The sequence below is a fragment of the Lemur catta genome, chromosome 1, assembly GCF_020740605.2.
Source record: "Lemur catta isolate mLemCat1 chromosome 1, mLemCat1.pri, whole genome shotgun sequence".
Lineage (NCBI taxonomy): Eukaryota > Metazoa > Chordata > Mammalia > Primates > Lemuridae > Lemur > Lemur catta.
In genome coordinates, this window is record NC_059128.1 from 185106503 (window position 1) to 185125684 (window position 19182).

The window sequence follows — 19182 nt, forward strand, 5'->3', positions numbered from 1 at the left end:
AATCAAAGATGACCCTGTATGCCAGGTTATGAAACCTTGTTCTGTAGTTGATCGGGATCCACAAAACGGCTTTAAGTGGGAAAGGTGACTTGCTCAGATTTTGTTAAGAAGTTTTGCTTCCGCCCCCTGTGGATATTACCACTGCTACAGGCAACTCTCGCAACCACCTGTCACTGTTCAGACTTGGAACATGCCACACAGCCTCTAAGAAAGGAGTCAAATGAGAAAAACTTCCAACTCCACAGGGCTTGCTCTACTCAGCCTTTGCAGAGACTAGGGGCTTCCTGGACTCTGGCTCTCAAAGAAAAAAAAAATCAGGAAACCTGTTAGTATCTTGATTGAGACCTCACTTGTATGATTTTCGTGTGATTGAGTTCGTTATCCACCCTCCAAACAAGTGAAACCCTGAGGAGTCTAAGCTGAGCATCAAAAGCTTTTATTAAAATGTAAGCTTTACTGCCACTGCCTCTTCCTTATTAGACAATCCCCAAGTGGTAGTCATGAAATTGCTTCCTCTTCTCTTCTTATGTCCTATCATCAGTAGAAGAATACGACATGTATGGGTGACAGACACACATGGGCATCTGGGGGACTGGTCTGATAACCTACCACTTGGCCCCCGCCACTTATGTTATGACTAGATCACTTTGAGGCAGGGTTGACATGCAAATGCAAACTCTGGATTTTTTTTAGAACAAAGATTTCATTGCATCATAACCATAAAAAGCAGCTAAATTCTATTCTTTTGCAAGTGAATTTTAACAACTTTACATCATGTCAATCTCTCCTAAGACAAGGATGCCTTACAAACAAACCAAGGTCTAGGGATAGATCTTTGGGGGCTTAGAGCCCCTGAGAAGACAAAATTGTCCTGGGCTCACTAAGGTGATAGTAGTGGGTCTCCCTCCCTTTCACTATCACACATCTGTCCCCACCTACATTCCCAGTGCCTGTTCAAAAAGAGGAAGACCCCCAACCTTGTAGGAAAGCTCAGAGTTGGGGCCCGAGGGACTCAGGAAATGATTGCTTTCCTCCCCACTCCTCTGCCACATCACAAAGCTTCAGTCTCATTTGCCAGATGTAGCATCTCACCAGCCTTCCCCATATGCATCCCCCCACACCAGTTAGGAAGGATTATTTTTAAATTTGCAGTATCCACATCAATTGCAAATTCATTACATTTGATTTCTTTTCAAGTCACCTTACAAATATGCTCTTTAAAGTATAATGCATAATGAAAACACTCGGTGACATAAATTGCTGCTTAAAACTGTCCTCTGCAGAAGTCTTCTATCCTACTGCAAACACTTGAAAGGAAAATGTGTCCGAGAGCTCTGGGTCCCTTACTCAGTAGTCATCATGTGAATGTCAATTGTAAAAAAAAAAAAAAAAAAAAATCACCAAGTGTTTAAAAATCTGCTTTAATTATATTTTCATGAATTCCAGGAAGAACATCATTGCAGTTAATGTTACAAAAAAGCAAAGATGGACATTTGAACACATGCAATAAAAATTCACAGTGAAAATAATGCATGTTGGTACTAAAATATAGTTACTCAGTTCTCTAAAGGAAAAAGGTTTCTTCTAATTATCTATTCACGTGGATTTTATCATGAGAAAATATATTTTTTTAAAGCTTTGGGGAAGTTTTCAACTTGTGCTACTATTATTGTTAGAGTCGGATGGAAGTGCCTCACTCTGAAACCCATTTTGCACTCTATAATTTAATCAGAAAATTCAAAAGTACAACAAATAGTTTGGCAACTGGGATCTTGTTACATACAAAGCCATTAGCAAAAATATGTAACAAAATTTATGTAAAACAATTTTGCCCTTATATACAGAAGTTTGCCTTCTTCCTCACACTCTCACAGCCTATTCTCAAAAGGAGGTAGAGGGGAGAGGGCATGGGGAACAGCTATCGATCCCCTATAAACTCTCATTATGGGTGGGGTGAGGAAAAGTTAAAAGGCAAGACAACAATTTTAAACTTTTTTCAACTGAGTTATAAAAATGCATCTGAGTTTCTCAACCAAGAAAGAAAAATAGGAAAAATGATAACGGCTTAAAATAAGGAATTCATCCCTTTGTTGTTTGCAAAGTCTCTTAACTCAACAGAGAGTAAAAGTAACCACCTCTGTGACTGAGATCTGAGGACACAGCAAAGGGCATCTTGGTGAAATGTACATACGTTATAACCCAAGCTGCTGAGGAGTTTCACATCTAGGGCATGCACACATTTCATACCAATACAGTTAACAACACCTCAAGGGAGAAGATCATAATAGATACATAGGAAATGTCACCAAATCTATATACACAAACACATTAACAAGAAAGAACACATGAAGTCAAAGGGAGACCAAAATACGAGTTTAAAAATACATTTGAAAATCATTCCAAAGCCAAGAACCTTATTCACTGACAACTGAAAACTGACATTCTGCAGAACACCTTGTAAACATTGAAAATGCAGCTTTATGGAATTCACAGTCTCAAAAGAAAATAAATTTCTGGTTTATCATCACCGCTTGGTTCAGTCTGCAAAACAGAATTATCTGAACAAAACTGGTCGACATAGCCATAGTGAAGGGCCGTACACGCCCCCTCCGGGATGCCACGGCCTTCCGGGCCACCCCCTTTCGTGTTCCTCAGGTAGCCTGCGATGTACGAGCCCGTGGAGTGGCGGTTCATGGCAGGGGTGGGTGCCGAGGGTTTGTTTCTAAGAACCACACCTCCCCCATTGCTGGAGCTCACAATTTTTTGCTTGTTGGCTTCCTGTCTCTCCTTGGCACGACTGGCAATATTACGCACTCTGCTCTGACTTCTGGATGACAACTTCCTGACCAGTGCCCTGGGGAACTGACTGACATCCTGCTTTGAATATAGCATGTGGCAGTTGTCTTCCTGGTCAAAGGACACGAGCCTACGAAGCTGCTCGGTCAGGGCATCTACAGGCTCTAACGACTTTGCCTTCACAGACACACCCTTCTTGTCTCTAATGCCAGTTGTAACAAAACTCTTACTGATACACTGGTACTTGCTCTCAAAATTGCAGGTGATGTCCTCTGACGTTAAGTCCCCCAGGCTTTTGGATTTGCAAGGACTGGGAAGTTTCAGAGCAGGCAAAGGAAGATGTGCCAACTGGTTGGGTGCGGGGACATGCATATCTTGGGCACTAGACTGGCAGGGCACACCGGTCTGGTTCATTTTTGCATCCGATTTTGAGAAATGGTTATGCACAAAGCCAGCACCCTGATAGGCAGGATAAGAAATACTTTGAGTGTTGACATCTTGAATATTATTGAATATTTCAGGGACAGAAGGGTAGAGAGTCTCTTTACAGTAGCCATTTCTCAAACCTCTTTGAAAGTGTTCTACTATATCCTGACTGTACTTCAGTTTTAAAGGAGAAGGAAGAAGACTTGTGCCCTCTCTCCTGTATTCATAGGTTGTTAGAGACAGATTTTCTGACTCTCCATCAATTTCCACAAGGCTGCTCTCTCCAGAATTGAAACAGAGGGTGGGATCAGCTATCACATCCTCCAGAGTCAAATCTGTGGATGAGGCAGGGCTGCAGCTCTTCCGTGTTTCCCGGTCTTCTCCATTGGTAGGACTTTTTGGTAACCAGCCATGAGAAACATTAGGGCACCCAGGCAGGTCACCTTCTGTGGCCCCTGTCTTGGCCTTACCAGAAAGGTCATCATCAGGTTTAGTTTTAGAGATGGGAGAGCAGGTAGTTTCACAAGCTGTGTGCACTGCATGTTTGTTGGTCTCAGGACTTGAAAAAGCAATCAGCTCAGGAGATGAACACAGGAAGGAAGACTTGGGTTTTTCCTTGGAAAAACCATGCTTGAAGGGCGTTTTTAGGCCCAGGGTAGGCAAGGGAGGATGGCCTGACGTCACACTGGTACTATGAAGATGGGGAACAACTGTGAGGTTAGCCTGATCGTTGGTCTCATCAAACTGGCCAATTAGTGCCGAGATGGAACTGCCTGGCTCACTCTCATTTGTTAAAGTGACATTGTCAATAAGATGGGAGATTTCACTCTCCTGCAGAATCGCAGTTGACTGTAAGTCAGGCATGTCAGAGCCGACTGTAGAGACGTCTGACAGAGAAAAGGACGTTGCAGCTCTGCCCTTACCCCTATTACCTTCCAGGTTCTCAATCTCCAGATTGCTTTGAGAACGGATGCTTCCGCACAGGAACGCCTCAGCATTCCCCTTTGCCTTGGTTTTCACACCATGCAGATCTTGTGTTGGGTTAACTGGAGGATCAAGAGCCAATTTCTGCCTTGGGGAGAGGGATTTGTTGGGATAGTAGTTTTCCTGGCAATCACTTGTCACATTTGATTTGGTTCTCCCACCCTTAGGACCTGGCATCCCCAACTGTTCTCCTGTGACCAACATGTTGGCAGCAGAAACAACTGAGTCCCCTTGGCTGGTGTCTTTGTGGAGAAGAGCACTGGAGGAGGAGGAGAACTTTTTGTTCAAATTTGGAAAATGTGACTCATTTATACTTGCCTTCCCTTTTCTTCTGCCATCCTTATCTTCTGCTGAATGAAACAAACAACATTTTAGGTGACATGAATTACTTTATGTAGAACCTGCAGACACTCATGTTTGTCTTCAGACAGACAAATGGAGAATGTAAATCTGTTACACTGTGACAGAATATAACTATGGATTGCAGAGGTTTGCAACAAAGTGTCTGTGTGATGAATAAATGGTAAAATATATTTATAGGAATTTCACTGAAGCTTCCCTTTGAGTATCTATTACATCATCTAAGGATGTAATATTCATTGTCAAAAAAATGTCAATGAGTTACCATACTTTTACAGTGAGGATTACCTTAAGTTGTTCCTATTCAGATTTGTACTACACAGAAGCATGGCAATAAAAACAGAACAAGACAGCTCTGTTAAACAAAGTATTGTGGTACCTGTAAGCAAGATACTACAAGCTTTCAAAGTTATACATGTATTAGTAAAAAATAAACAAGTAAATAAATAAATAAAATCATTTAAAAAACATTTTGTCAAAAGATTTAATTTCACCAATTAATTTCTAAAATAATTGGAAGGTGCAATAAATGCATTAAAATATCAATATCTGTTGACTTAAAATGTAAAGATAAAGAATTGCTCATCAATTCTGTCATTGCTAACATCTAGTTTTTTGTTAATTACATTTTCCTTTTTAATACAACACAAATTTCATATTGTATTCTCCCCTAAAAGTGGCAGTAAGATGTCAGGCACAGTAAGGAAAATTATAAAAACACAAAATTCACAGTAATGTGGACTACCCCATAATAGTAAGTGCTAAGACAATATTAAGTGCTCAGTTCTTGACCAGATTATTTTCATAGTCTTTTAATGCTTCAGAGTCATGATACACAGGAAAGAAGAATTTAACTTGTTATTAAATATCTTCCTGACTAAAAATATTCATCAGAAAAAATTTTGAAAACCCAAAAAATTATAAAGAAAAAAATTAAATATCCTATGATGTTACCACTCAGAGACAGCCACTGTAAGTTTTTGCAGAGGGACAGAATAACATACAGAATTTTGTATTCTGCTTTTTCTCTGCTTAATATTTTTTGCACTGTATCATGAATCAATGCATGACTACGTATTGCTCCATATTTACATGAATTCAATATATATAACTAATTTATATAACTGTTTTTTAAAGATAGAAAAGAACCATCACTTCAAAATTGCTTTCTAACTCACCTTAATGGTATTAACATCTTAATGGTGGCATTAACAGGATTAATGATTACCAATTTCTATTGAATATAGCTTTGTTTTCCCCCAAAACTGGGGTTTTTAATTAATTTTTAAAGCACATATTTCATCTTTTCCGACACTGCTCATTAGCAAAATTTCAAAAATTTAAACTTCCTTTTTCTTCTTCAAATAAATCATTCAAGAATTAAGTTTTCTCTCTAGAATATCTTACAATAAAAATCAATTATAAGCAAAATGGTGTTTGTGGGGAAATAGGTCATCGAAATTAGATTGACAAAAGAGTAGTTTTGCTAAAGAAAACAGTTATCGCATTTTACTTATCTGAGATGATTCTGATTTAATTAAAACACATTTGCTCCAGAGACATCAAACAGACACAGTTTTGACACTTAAATTACCCAGAATAGGACAGGGGAAGGGAGTCACTGACACAAGTCAAGAGCTCTTTGGCATATTGCAAAGCAGTCTCCACTCTATCCACTTCCCGATGTCAGTCAACACCACACTCAAATTAAGGAAAAAGGCAGGGAGCACCTGGTCCCTATGATCGTGGCGCCTGTGACTGGGCAGGAGCCACAGGCATGCCCCCTTCCTTGCCAGCAGCCAAGGCTCAGGGAAGTGAGGCCACAGGAAATCATTGCCTGAGCCATCTCTTGAGGAAGCAAAGAGTTCTCAGGGGAACAGGCGGCCTGCTTTCGACATCTGGTTTTCTTTCTCCGTAACCATTCCAATCACGGAAATGTGGTATATGGTGGGCAAAGTAATACAACCATATTCAACCTCCAGTCAGTAAACATGGTACCCACTTGGAAAACCAGCATTTCTGCTCATACCTTGCAGGCTTCACCTCCCTCTGTCCTACCTCAGGGACCCACGTGCTCCCTGCCACCACACCTCAGGGCTCCTCTTCTCCCTCACCGTCAGTGTTGTCAGATGTCAATGTTATCTTAAAGCTTTAGGTGAGGAAGAAATAGCTTCTCTACCACCTTCCCCCGCTAAAGTTTGGGATCTTCTGCCCTAGAAGATCACATTAAAAATTATTTATTTTTCAGTATATTTTACTTTGACTACAGAATGTCGATCCTGTTGTAATGGTAACCAGAGACCAAAATGCAGCCTAAGAGGTTTATTCTTAGAGAAACTTAAAGCATCTTACCCAGAGAGTTTTCTTTTCCCTCAATGTCTTTTGCTGTGTCAGATAGAGGCAGCGACAAAGCTCCCAGAAGACTTCTGTCAACAGGCATCGAGACAGGGCGTACTTGCAGACTCCGTGTGGTCCTCCTCAGGACACCATCAGGATCTCTTGCAGCCTCAGACACTGAATCTTTTATCTCTACCATCTCTTGGAAGCCCATTTTGCTCTTTTTCCTGCCTTTGGCTGGAGCGCTGGCTGTGCGTCGCAGAATTCTATCTCCAATGGATCGTTTCCGTACATAATGGGAATTGTTTTCTGCAGAACTGTGCCTGGGATTCTTATTAAACAGACCCTTCAGACCTTGGAGCTGTCTGTTCTGAAGACACAAAAGGACCAACCACAAGTTAAGCAAATGCCATCGTGTCAACAACTTGCCATTGAAATGACAGCTCCATGAAAAATGAATATAAAACGAAATTTTACAGACATTGAAGTATATTCAAACCAACAGCAGCGCGCAGCTTGTTTGCACAGCGTCATGCACATCTTATCAACCTCATTCCATGAGCAAGTCAGCCTTCCTTTCTTACAACCAAGCTTTCCCAGAAGTTTCCTACCCAGGGATGACAAGGTGGTAGGGAAAGTTTCCACAGTTAATAAACCGTTACAAACTTCAGCAGCCTGAAAGCAAGAGACGCATGTTTCAAAGTGGTAAGCAGGGAAATGGAGTGATATGAGCAAGCATGCTGCCATAACTACATAAAAAGAAATACATCAGCAAGAACAAAGCACCATGCTGAGAAACTACCTTTGTAGCTCCTAGAAAGTGCAATATAGTGTAACTGGGGTTGAGTATTAAAGGGCTCCACTGCGAGGGAAAAAACAAAAACACAACAAAACACAATTTGGGCTCATTAAAGAAAGTGGCATAAGTAAACACAAAAGAAAAAAATGCATGTATTCCTACAAGCCCTTTCTCCTAGTTTTGATGATCTTCAGTCTTATGCTCATTTGTTGTTTAACCAATATCACCACATTGTAGTATATGCATCCCAACCTGAACACACCTCAGGGTAATAGGTATTATGACTCATGAATGGACATTTATTTATGAGAGAGAACAGAAGTCCCATAGAATGTCTTCATATTTTAATTTATTTCTGATTCAAGTTTTAAACAAATTCTGAATTTTATTGTTTCCCTCAGCTACGATAAATGCTAGAGTACTACATAGTTAACCTGGGATTTCTAGAACTCAAGAATCATTTTTGAATTATTTACATCTGTGTCTATTTAGGCCAGAGGAAAGATCCCAACTAGTAACACAAACAGAAATCCAGGACTAAATATAAAAAGTTACTGTATAAAACTTCACCGGTCTTAGAAATTAGGATCCTCAGCCCCACGTCTGCTGCTGGTGTGAGGATAAACACAGACACACTAATTCAGGCTGACTTGGTTCATTCTTTACTAATTGGATTGTAATAATGCTATTAATATTAGCCAATATTTTCAAGCATTTACTATGTACCTGGCAGTTTTCTAAGTTCGTAGATATATAAACTTATATATACACACATACACACACTCTCTCTATATATATTATGAGGTCAGTACTATTTTTATCCCACATTTACAGATGAGGAAGCTGAGGCACAGATAACAGGTTCACTTATAAATGAGAAGAAGCCCCAGGCTCTACATACTTTCTGGTAAAAAGCACTGGAAATTCCTAAGCCCTATTCAATGCTCTTACAGTCCCTCCAAATCATATCTGATCCTGAAAATTCATGCCAGTGGCCAAGTCTCCAATTACTTAGCATGACCAGACAGCCTTACTGATTTTAAACCTCAAGTGAGTTCTATGATGAAGAGAACGGCATCAGGAGAAAACTAGAATACACTTTCTTGGTCTCTTTCTTTTCAGTCCTGTGAGTAGTTTTAAAATTCATTCACACTTTTTAGGTTTTCAGTTAAAAGCAACGGCAGCAAATAAATGTAGCCTGCCTAGAACTAGCTAGGACCACAGCCCAGTAAGCACAGAGAATTCATCAAACATCGGAGACACTCTATTCCTACTGCAGACAGCTTGGTCTTTTTAAAGACTAAAATAAAATTCAACATTTAACTATATCTTCATTGTTTTAGCCAAACAAATGATTGCCTGAAAGATTAACAGTTTTCTCAATGTTGTGAAGCCCAGAGAGGGCCCCTGGGTGGAAGGGATGTACACACACCGCACAACGGTGGAATGAGCACAGGTGGGTCGGGACATGACAGGGAGAGCAGACTGGGCTTCCCGGGCTTCCCTACGGTTTTCTGTTAAAGAACAGATTTTCAAAATGTACGTTCCTTTTATGTCATTAGTAAGTTAGTAACTTTGTTGAGGACCATATTATTACTACATGTGAATTTAAGCCCTATGATCTTTCTCACCTTTCCATAGATTTCATTGATTGTTATGTGGACAAATATGGATGCTTCTGTCAGTCCTTCCAAATAGACATGCCGGTAGCCTAGTGAAAGTAAAGAAAGTCATTTCTTTTAGGTTGAACTTGCATTTGGCTTTCCTGTGAGCACAATGAAATTAAGTATCTGACTTGACTATAGTTCTTTACATTTTATAAAACATATCAACAGTCACATTTATGATATGACATGTATTTTATGTAAACATCACATATGCTATCATGTTAGCCATCTATATCGTATGTCACATATCATATATTAAATCTTTTTTTTTTTTCTTGAGACAGAGTCTTGCTCTGTTGCCTGAGCTAGGGTGCAGTGGTGTCATCATAGCTCACTGCAACCTCAAACTCCAGGGCTCAAGCGATCCTCCTGCCTAAATTTCCCAAGTAGCTGGGACTACAGGTACATACCACCATGCCCAGCTAATTTTTCTATAGTAGAGACAGGGTCTTGTTCTTGCTCAGGCTGGTCTTGAATTCCTGGCCTCAAGTGATCCTCCCTGCTCAGCTTCCCAGACTGCTAGGATTATAGGCATGAGCCACCGTGCCTGGCCCCTCATATATTAAATCCTACAAAGAAGAAGGAATGGTCAGTCTAGAGACAAAAGGCCAGCTCATACCTACCAGGCACTAAGCTGCTGAAGGTCACAGTTCTTTGTCCAACGAAGTCTCGTCCAATAGGATCATGATCCCACACGAGGAATCGAACCAAAGCTATTTCTGGCATGTGTACTGTAAATGTCAGAGTTTCTTCCCACACAGGGTTAAATCCTTGGAGAAGCATAAAGTGAAAAATCAGAAAAGAAAAGGACTTGGCTGAAAATGAATCAGCAGCAACATCTACAAAGCAGACAGTGAAAATTGCTTGCAATGGTTATTAAACTCGTAAAGACGACTGAGCCACTCCAGGATGTCTTACTGGAATAAAGCCTCAGGATTTACCCCCTTGCTAGAAAATAATTGCATGAAAATTGCCTGTAAATTATCACATCCATTCTACTAATCTTTGGCGCCCAGTTGTATTGTAGAGAAAGCTCTTTAACATTCAGAATGCTTCCATAAGTTCAAAAATTATCTACAGTAGTGATATAAGAATGATATTTTAGCAAAAACAATAAAGAATGATACTCCTACCATAGAACTATGCTTCTCAGGCACCAAAGATTCTGCTGCTGTAATAATCACCAACCATTTTATAAGGTGATTTTCAGGTTTTGACACTATTGCACATAGATCATCCTATTTAATTCTTATAGCAATCCTCTAAGAGAGGAAGGGCAGGGTTTTTATTTTCTTCTAACTAAAAATATATATATATTACTGACTTTCAAAAATATATAACTTTAAACATTATATAAGTAACACATGCTCATTTTTTTTAAAGTAGGAAATATTAGTTTTTGTAACTCATCTTTTGGTAGAGAAAATTGATGTTCATATTATAGAAAATAATGTGGCTAAGGTGACACAGGGCCTTGTGGTCAGTGGTGGAGCCAAATCAGACTGCGCACCATTGATTCCCAGTGGCTCCTTATGAAGCAAGACCTTACTACGTGAATAAGGACATATTTTCATAGCTATGGAAAATAAATAGAAAAGGTATATAATTTAACTAGAATACTAAAAGACAAAAGTACATTAACTTCTTTGTAAAATTCTCAGATAAAATATAAAACTCGTAACAATTCAAGTACTACATAAGTTTTTTTTCCTTTCTAAAAAATGAAAATAGGTTTTATTAAACATATGTATTTAGGAGGTCTCAACCACTCAACCCTATGAAAGCCTCCAGCTAATGAAATAAAATGCCACTCCTGAATGAGAAGATCTTTTTGTTTACTTAGTAATGACCTCTCAATTACTTCTGAGATCAAAAAGAGAAAGAATAATCTGTTGAGCACTGGTGGGAAAATGCAACCTAGGAAGGTTGCTTTCTTTAAGCATGCTATTTCCTAAGTAATAAATGTGTCCTACTCTGGAACTCTGACATACCCTCAAGGTACTCTGACATACCCTTTTGTTTTTTGTTTTTTTTTTTTTTTTGAGACAGAGTCTCGCTCTGTTGCCCAGGCTAGAGTGTCGTGGCGTCAGCCTAGCTCACAGCAACCTCAGACTCCTGGGCTTAAGCAATCCTCCTGCCTCAGCCTCCCGAGTAGCTGGGACTACAGGCATGAGCCACCATGCCCAGCTAATTTTTTCTATATATATTTTTAGTTGGCCAGATAATTTCTTTCTATTTTTAGTAAAGACTAGGTCTCACTCTTGCTCAGGCTGGTCTCAAACTCCTGACCTCCAGCGATCCTCCCGCCTTGGCCTCCCAGAGTGCTAGAATTACAGGCGTGAGCCACCGCGCCCGGCCTGACATACCTTTTGAATTCCTAATTTCTCACATGTTTTGATGATTGTCATTTAAATTTATTTTAGAGTATTATTGACTAGAGATTGAGAAAAATAAGTATGCAATAATGTTTGTCAACAGTACAAACAGACAAATTTTGGAAGATTACAAAGAAAAGGACATAAGACTTGGGTAAAGAAAGCTTTCTTTATATTACGGCCAAAATATAAGAATGCTGCCCCTTCACCACGTGTACATAATTCAAGGAGTAAACCTGCCTGACCACACTGTGCTTGCCTTTAGAGTTTTATACACCCCAGAAAAAATGAGAAATTATTAAGAGGCATTTTCCTAAACAAATTTTAACCCAGTTCTTGAAAATATCATTCATTCTTTTCACTAGAAAGACTTTTTGCTTCAAAAGCAAAAATCTAGAGAGCCTAGATTATAACATTATCAAAACATACCATGCATCAATCACACAGTTACTTAGTTTTATTTGTTCAAAAGATCTTTTTTTTTTTGAGACAGAGTCTCACTCTGTTGCCCAGGCTAGAGTGCCGTGGCGTCAGCCTAACTCACAACAACCCTAAACTCCTGGGCTCAAGCGATCCTCCTGCCTCAGCCTCCTGAGTAGCTGGAACTACAGGCATGCACCACCATGCCCAGCTAATTTTTTCTGTATATATTTTTAGTTGTCCATATAATTTCTTTCTATTTTTAATAGAGATGGGGTCTCACTCTTGCTCAGGCTGGTCTGGAACTCCTGAGCTCAAACGATCCACCGGCCTCAGCCTCCCAGAATGCTAGGATTACAGGTGTGAGCCACCACGCCAGGCTCAAGATCTTAACATAAACTCAGATGGCAGTTATGGATTTTAGAGATTTGTTGCTCTTCTACATATAAACATTTTTCTTTTTCAATGCAAATTCTATGTCTAGAATATCCTCATTAAAAACAAATACAATGTATCATCTTACCATTGTCATCCACCACACGGGTTTGATCTTTACAACAATCTACTGGCAATCCAATAATTTCAACTTCAACAAAAGGATCAATGATCTATATAAACAAAGAGAAAGTATTATTACAAATGATACATTTCTACATGTGTTAATTAATTTGAGAATATTGGCCAAAATGTCTACATTTCAAGAGCAACCAATTTTACTAAGTGTTTACTAAGAAAGAAGAATGTTACCAGGTGTAGCAGATTCATATATAAGACAGCGATAAAAGAAATTAAATTCTTGTTTGCCAGTAACTCCTAATGCTACACAAACTTTACTCAATGAAACTGTTAATACAATTTCAGTTCAGGGCACATACCCAATAGAAATGAGAGGTTTTGCCCATGTTGATATGCTCAAAGCAGGTGTATTCATAATATTCAAACACAGGAAACAACCTAAATGCCTATCACGAGTAGGATGGATAAATTGTGGACTATGCATTTAATGAATACCACACAACAATGAAAACATAACAAAGTTCTGCTACACAGACGTAATGTTGAGCAAGCCAGACATAAAAGAGTACCTACCATAAGACTCCATTTATATAAAGTTTGGGAATTGACAGAATATGTCTGTTGTGATAGGGACTGGTATGGTGGGGGGGGTGTAGATATTGATGGGAGGGTGAACAGGGACCTTGTAGGGATTTTGGATATGTTCTGTCTTGATCTGGGTGGCATAATAATTAATCAAGCTATCCATGTTCAATTTGTGTACTTTATTGTAGCTGATTATGTACCATAATGTAAACTTAAAAGTACTAAAAGGTAAAATATTAAAAAGTAAATCAAAAGAAAAAAATATGAGTGTTTAGTCTTCCCCTGCTCCCATCCCCTCTCTTCTAGGGAGAGGGATTATGCTTTGTTGGTCGTCTGCAAAATTTCTGTTACCCTATCTATTTTTTATGAATTTAAAAACATTCTGAGAAGGGGTCCATAGGTTTCACCAGATACCAAAGTGTTCCATGACTCAAAAAATGTTAAAATCTTCTGATAGAACCTTGTAAGCCACAATAAGGAGGTTACATTTTTTTAATTACAAAAGAAAAACATTCCTTATGCATTTAAAAATTAATTCCATAGGCTATGTATTAATGACAAAGATAAAGCGATACCTATACTATGAAAAACATTTGGAAGACATCCCCTTATCCAAGTAACATTTTCAATTATGGGATAAACTGACATCATGCAGTTCCTGACATGATGCAATGAGAAGGATACAACATTTCCCATGTATTATTCCTGCCAGTATGTTTATTCTGATTCTAATCATGAAGAAAGAATCAGGTAAATTCAAACTGAAGAACATTCTGAAAACAACTGGTTTGGACTCTTTAAAAAAGTCCATGTCATGAAACAAAACAAAAAGGCAAAAGAATTGTCCTAGATTTTAGAAGACTAAAGAGAAATGACAGCTAAAAGCAGTATATGTGATCATAATTGGATCCTGAATGCAAGAAGAAGAAAAGGAAAGATGTAAGGACAATTTGGGGCCAACTAGGAAAAAATTGAATATATATTTTATATTAGATAATATTACTGTACCAATGTTAAATTTCTTGTGTAATGATTGCATTGGGGTTATACAGAAAAATGTCCATGTTTTTATGAGAAAAACGCAGAGGTATTTAGGGATTATGTGTCGTGATGTCAACAACTTACTCTCAAGGGACTCTGCAAAGCAAAGCAAATATATACACGTACACATACACACACATATACACACGAGAGAGAGGGAAAGCAAGTGTTACAAAATTTAATAATTGAATTGGTTAATCCAGATGATTTATTTTACTATTTTTACAACTTTTCTGAAGTTTAAAACTTTTTTTTTGAGACAGAGTCTCACTCTGCTGCCCAGGCTAGAGTGCAGTGGTGTCATCATAGCTCACTGCAACCCCAAACTCCTGGGCTCAAGCAATCCTCCTGCCTCAGCCTCCTGAGTAGCTGGGACTACAGGCATGCGCCACCACGCCCAGCTAATTTTTCTACTTTTAGTGTAGACGAGAGTCTGCCTCCTGCTCAGGCTGGTCTTGAACTCCTGGACTCAAGCAATCCTCCTATCACAGTCTCCCAGAGTACTAGGATTACAGGTGTGAGCCACCGCACCCAGCCTGAAGTTTAAAACTTTTTAAAATAAAAAGTTTGGGAGAATATATAGGAAGTGAGTCTACCTTCCTGCAGACAAAAAAGAAAGGAAAGGAAAGAAGAAGGCAGGATGAGTTTTCTGATACTACCAATGAATTACTCTTGCTGCTGAGAATAGGATGCAGGGGTAAGAAGGGCAGCAGGGAGAGCAGCCAGCTGCAGGCTCCTGCAGCAGAACTGACAGGAGACAATGTCAGCTGGCTCAGGCTGGTGGCCATAGAGATGGAAGAATGGTCCCATCTGACAATCCTACCTCTGAGAAGTAGGACATTATAGCTCTGTTGAAGACGATGAGGACAGAAAGAAGATTGGAAACAGCCACTGTGGAAAATGGGACTGAGCGCTAAGGTGAGGCTGGAATGGCAGCACAGAACCACAGGTTGGCTGATATCTGAGATGAAGAGTTTATGGTGGTAGCCACTTCAGAGCCCTGTGGTCTACTCCAACAAGATCCAGAAATAATGGTTGAACAGGTGGGAGTGGTAAAGAGGCTGAGAGGAGGGACATGAGCACAGGAGGGGCTGATAGGGAGGGAGATAACAAAGGCCAAGGCCAGGCTCAGTGGCTCACACCAGCCACTTGGGAGGCAGAGGTGGGAGAATTGCTTGAGGCCAGGGGGTTGAGACCAGTCTCGGCAATGTAGCGAGACCCTGTCTCTACGAACAACAAAAGAATTAGCAGGGCAGGAAGCTGAGGCAGGACGATTGCTTGAGCCCAGGAGTTTGAGATGCAGTGAGCTATGATGTTGCCAGGGCACTGCACCCTGGGCAACAAAGCAAGACCCTGTCTCCAATCAATCAACCAATGAAACAAAAAACAGAGGCCAAGAAGGCCAAGACTAGGCTAATGGAAATAATAGAATAAAAGCTCTGGAAAGAATGGAGGCTGTGGTCACAGAAGGAGATACTTTAAATGCATGCTGCAAAGGCGCAGCAGGTGGTAACAGGATTCAGCACGTGGCCGGAAGCAGGTGGCCGACCTGCAGCAGGGATGAGCATTGGAGGAGAGAAGGAACGTGGATGGGAGATTAATACGCACTCTTAGGCAACGTTTCTACTACTAATAAAATCGATCTTTGCACCCCAATTTCAACATTGCCAGTATCAGCCTTGAAATGTAAATTAAATTGTGTGTACTCACACCTCCAAAACAGAAAATGCACTGAAGCCCATCAGGAACTGTGTGCGATTTGCCAACAAATCAGTTAACGTCTGATGAGCTAAGATCAGTGCTCATATATGAACACACATACAGACACACACAGCCCTGAAGACATTCAGGTAAAAAGTAAACACAATAAAATAATCCCTTAGACCAGTGGTCCCCAGCCTTTTTGACACCAGGGATCAGTTTCATGGAAGACACTTTTTCCACGGACAGGGGCTGGGGAGCAGGGTATTGCCACCTTGGCTCCACCTCAGATCATCAGGCGTTGATACTCATGGGGAGCACACAACCCGGATCCCTCGTACGCACAGTTTACAGTGCAGTTCATGCTCCTGTAAGGGTCTGATGCCTCCACTGGTCTGACGGGGGCGGGGCTCGAGCAGTGATGCGAGCGATGGGGAGCAGCCGTGGGTGCAGGTGGGGCTTCACTCTTGCCCGCCACTGACCTCCTGCTGTGCGGCCTGGCTCTTGGTGGGCCACAGACCAGTGGGAGTTGAGGACCACAGCCTTAGACACATGGCCATATACAGCTTACCTCGCCCCTGTCTCCAAACATGGAGTCTGGAGGTTTGGGGAGTTGCTGTCCACTGATCACTTTCAGGATGAGCTGCTTTTTGGGGTTGGCAGGAAGTGGATCACCAGAGAAAGGGTTGAAAGTACCTAGGCCAAATAAAGCAGAGGTTGGTAACATGGGATGAAAACACACACACACACACACACACACACACACAGCTTAAGCTTGCAAAACAAAGGACAAATGCTGAATCACTACAGCATTTCTTAGAGCAAAGAAATTATCACATCACTATCAGTGTGGCTTCTGCCTAAAGGCATCACCAGCTGGCATTTCCATAGCTGTGGTTTTCCTTAGAATCCACGCTCCCAAAGGCCAGAGGAATGGGCCAATTTAAAACAAGTGTCTGCAGTACAATGATCTACTGTGACATGGGGGAAGAGGTGCATTTTATTTGAACACCAATAGTATAAAAAGAAGAGCAGATTCATATAATTTTCTAACCTAAACTATCTCAGGTATAGAGTAACGAAGAGCAGAGCATGCAAAGCATAAAATCCTAAAAACATCTGTCAACACTTTCTTTTACCTGAATTGTTATAATCTATTTTGGAAATTTAAAAAAATTGTAATGAGCAGAACCAAAAGAAAGTGTTGTTTGACCTAACACTGTTTCAAATTCTCTTTCTTGTTAACACTGTTTTGTAATTGGACTACACTGACTAAAAGAGCTTGATAAAATTGTTTCAGGTAGAATTTAATTTTGCCAGCAGGTCTCAGACTCGCACTCCCTAAGATAATTTCTCAAAGATAGGGCAAGGACCTTTGAAGACAGTCCAATTTATGAGTAATGTCCAATGAGTATCATGCTGGGACAGCGGATTACAGATGACAACTCATTGCTGTGATGTCCTTCTTGACATGCATGACCTCTGGAGGTAACATTCTACACATCATGTCACCCAAATGTTAAATAGTTGTGACAAAAGTTCTCATTTACATTCAAACATCTTAACCTAGCTTTTTGAAAAAGATAACATTTTCTTAAAATGTTATGTTGCAAAACACTAGGATATCACACATTCTAAAGAGCTTCTTGAATAGAGGTCACCTGTATTCAGAGATATGTCTATGAAACTAATGCACACCTTTGCACATTTGCTGGGGTTTGAGGACGTAGCCACAATTGCCATTTGTCTTGAATTTGGCTCGATTTAACTGCATCATTCGGCCTTCAGACTGATAGTTCAGTGCCACTGTGCAAGTTGAAAGTTTGAGAGAATTAGGCAAGACAGGAAGGTACTCAGAATACACAGAGAACTGCTCTGTCCCGAGGCATACACACCTAGTTGACAACCTGTGTTCCAGTAGGGCAGAGGGTTGAAGTTACTGGAATCAATGCGGTAGGCAGAGGGGTAAATCCTTGTGAGCTGCTTTTGGTTATAAATCATGAACTGCTCTGATTTCTGCTGAACCACTTGATGTGCTCTTGTTTCACTGAATGATAATACGTTCCCTGTGGTTCCTGGCAGTTTTTAATAAAGAAAAAAGGAACGTGAGAACTATAGCTAGGAAAACACCACTCACAAAAGACCTTATAATAATGTCAGATTACACCAATAGTAAAAAGCAGAGTGAAAGAGTAGATAACAACTAAAGTAGAGGCAGCTCCTGATCAGGAAAAACCCATAAAACTTCATTTTTAGGACTCTTTTGCCATTATGAGGCTAAATCAGAGCTGTGCATCTTGTTACGGTAGCTGTCTATTTCTGGTTTCCATGTTCTTCCAAGAATTGAGTCACCCCACTAATTTATGTCTATCTGACTAGCATAAAAAGGGCAGGTAGAAAAATTATTTTCTAGGTGCATAACTCAAACAGAGTATCTTAGCCAAAGATACCAACAACTACAGATAAATAAAACTATCTATATAACTTATTCCTGATAATGGGAAGACATTCATTGAAGGCATTCATCTAAAAGGCACACATATGAAACACATATTAACTGATAATTCAGGATCCAAGAAAATAAAGGAAAAAGACCAATTAGAAAAAAGAAAAATTGAGTTTTAAAGTTGATTTGAATAGAATTATGGAACAAGTCAAAACCTGTTTGGGAGAAAGAAATAATAATGGAGAAAATTTCAAAAAAGCATTATAGAGAAATGAAAGTTTCAGAAGACAGGACAACCACCCACCTAGCCAGGCATAGAAACTATGGGAAAAAATAAAGGGAGGTAAAAGCCCACAAAGCCTGTACTAACACTTCTGCTCAGGCGATCACCAGGAGGGGCCAATCTCAAATCATAGAAGCTGTGGGGGTTATGATGGATTGAGCGTCCCAACACTGGATATTCCACCCTTGTCTCCCAATCCCACCTTTTGTACCATATCTACCAGGCCCCTCCCACTCCTACTCCTTCACCAAACATCCACACCCTAACCCCAAAACAACCACCTCTCTGTCTTCTGGACCTACTGGAAAAGGCCAGGCTGGAAAAAGGCCCAGGCTCGTCCAGAGCCTCACTCTTGTTCCAAATCTAACAAGCTGGGGTGTCTGAACCCAGACTGAGAGATAAGGTCCATGAAACCAAAGAGTTGAACTATACAGTCTTGCTGAGCC

The 19182-nt window shown here is 40.1% G+C and overlaps 1 protein-coding gene across 1 annotated transcript in view; it reads right to left on the reverse strand.

Annotated features, from left to right (window-relative positions):
- Positions 1–1405: 1405 nt before the first annotated feature.
- The window catches only part of PLCH1 (phospholipase C eta 1), a 209641-nt gene continuing 191864 nt past the window's right edge, over positions 1406–19182 (reverse strand). Inside the window, exons 16-23 of the mRNA XM_045539517.1 lie at positions 17903–18082; positions 17706–17813; positions 16579–16703; positions 12688–12772; positions 9993–10139; positions 9334–9413; positions 6919–7273; positions 1406–4556 (exon numbers count right to left, since the gene is read on the reverse strand). Coding sequence (XP_045395473.1) covers positions 2488–4556; positions 6919–7273; positions 9334–9413; positions 9993–10139; positions 12688–12772; positions 16579–16703; positions 17706–17813; positions 17903–18082 — 3149 coding nt within the window. The 3' untranslated portion in view covers positions 1406–2487. The remainder of the gene's footprint in view (positions 4557–6918; positions 7274–9333; positions 9414–9992; positions 10140–12687; positions 12773–16578; positions 16704–17705; positions 17814–17902; positions 18083–19182) is intronic.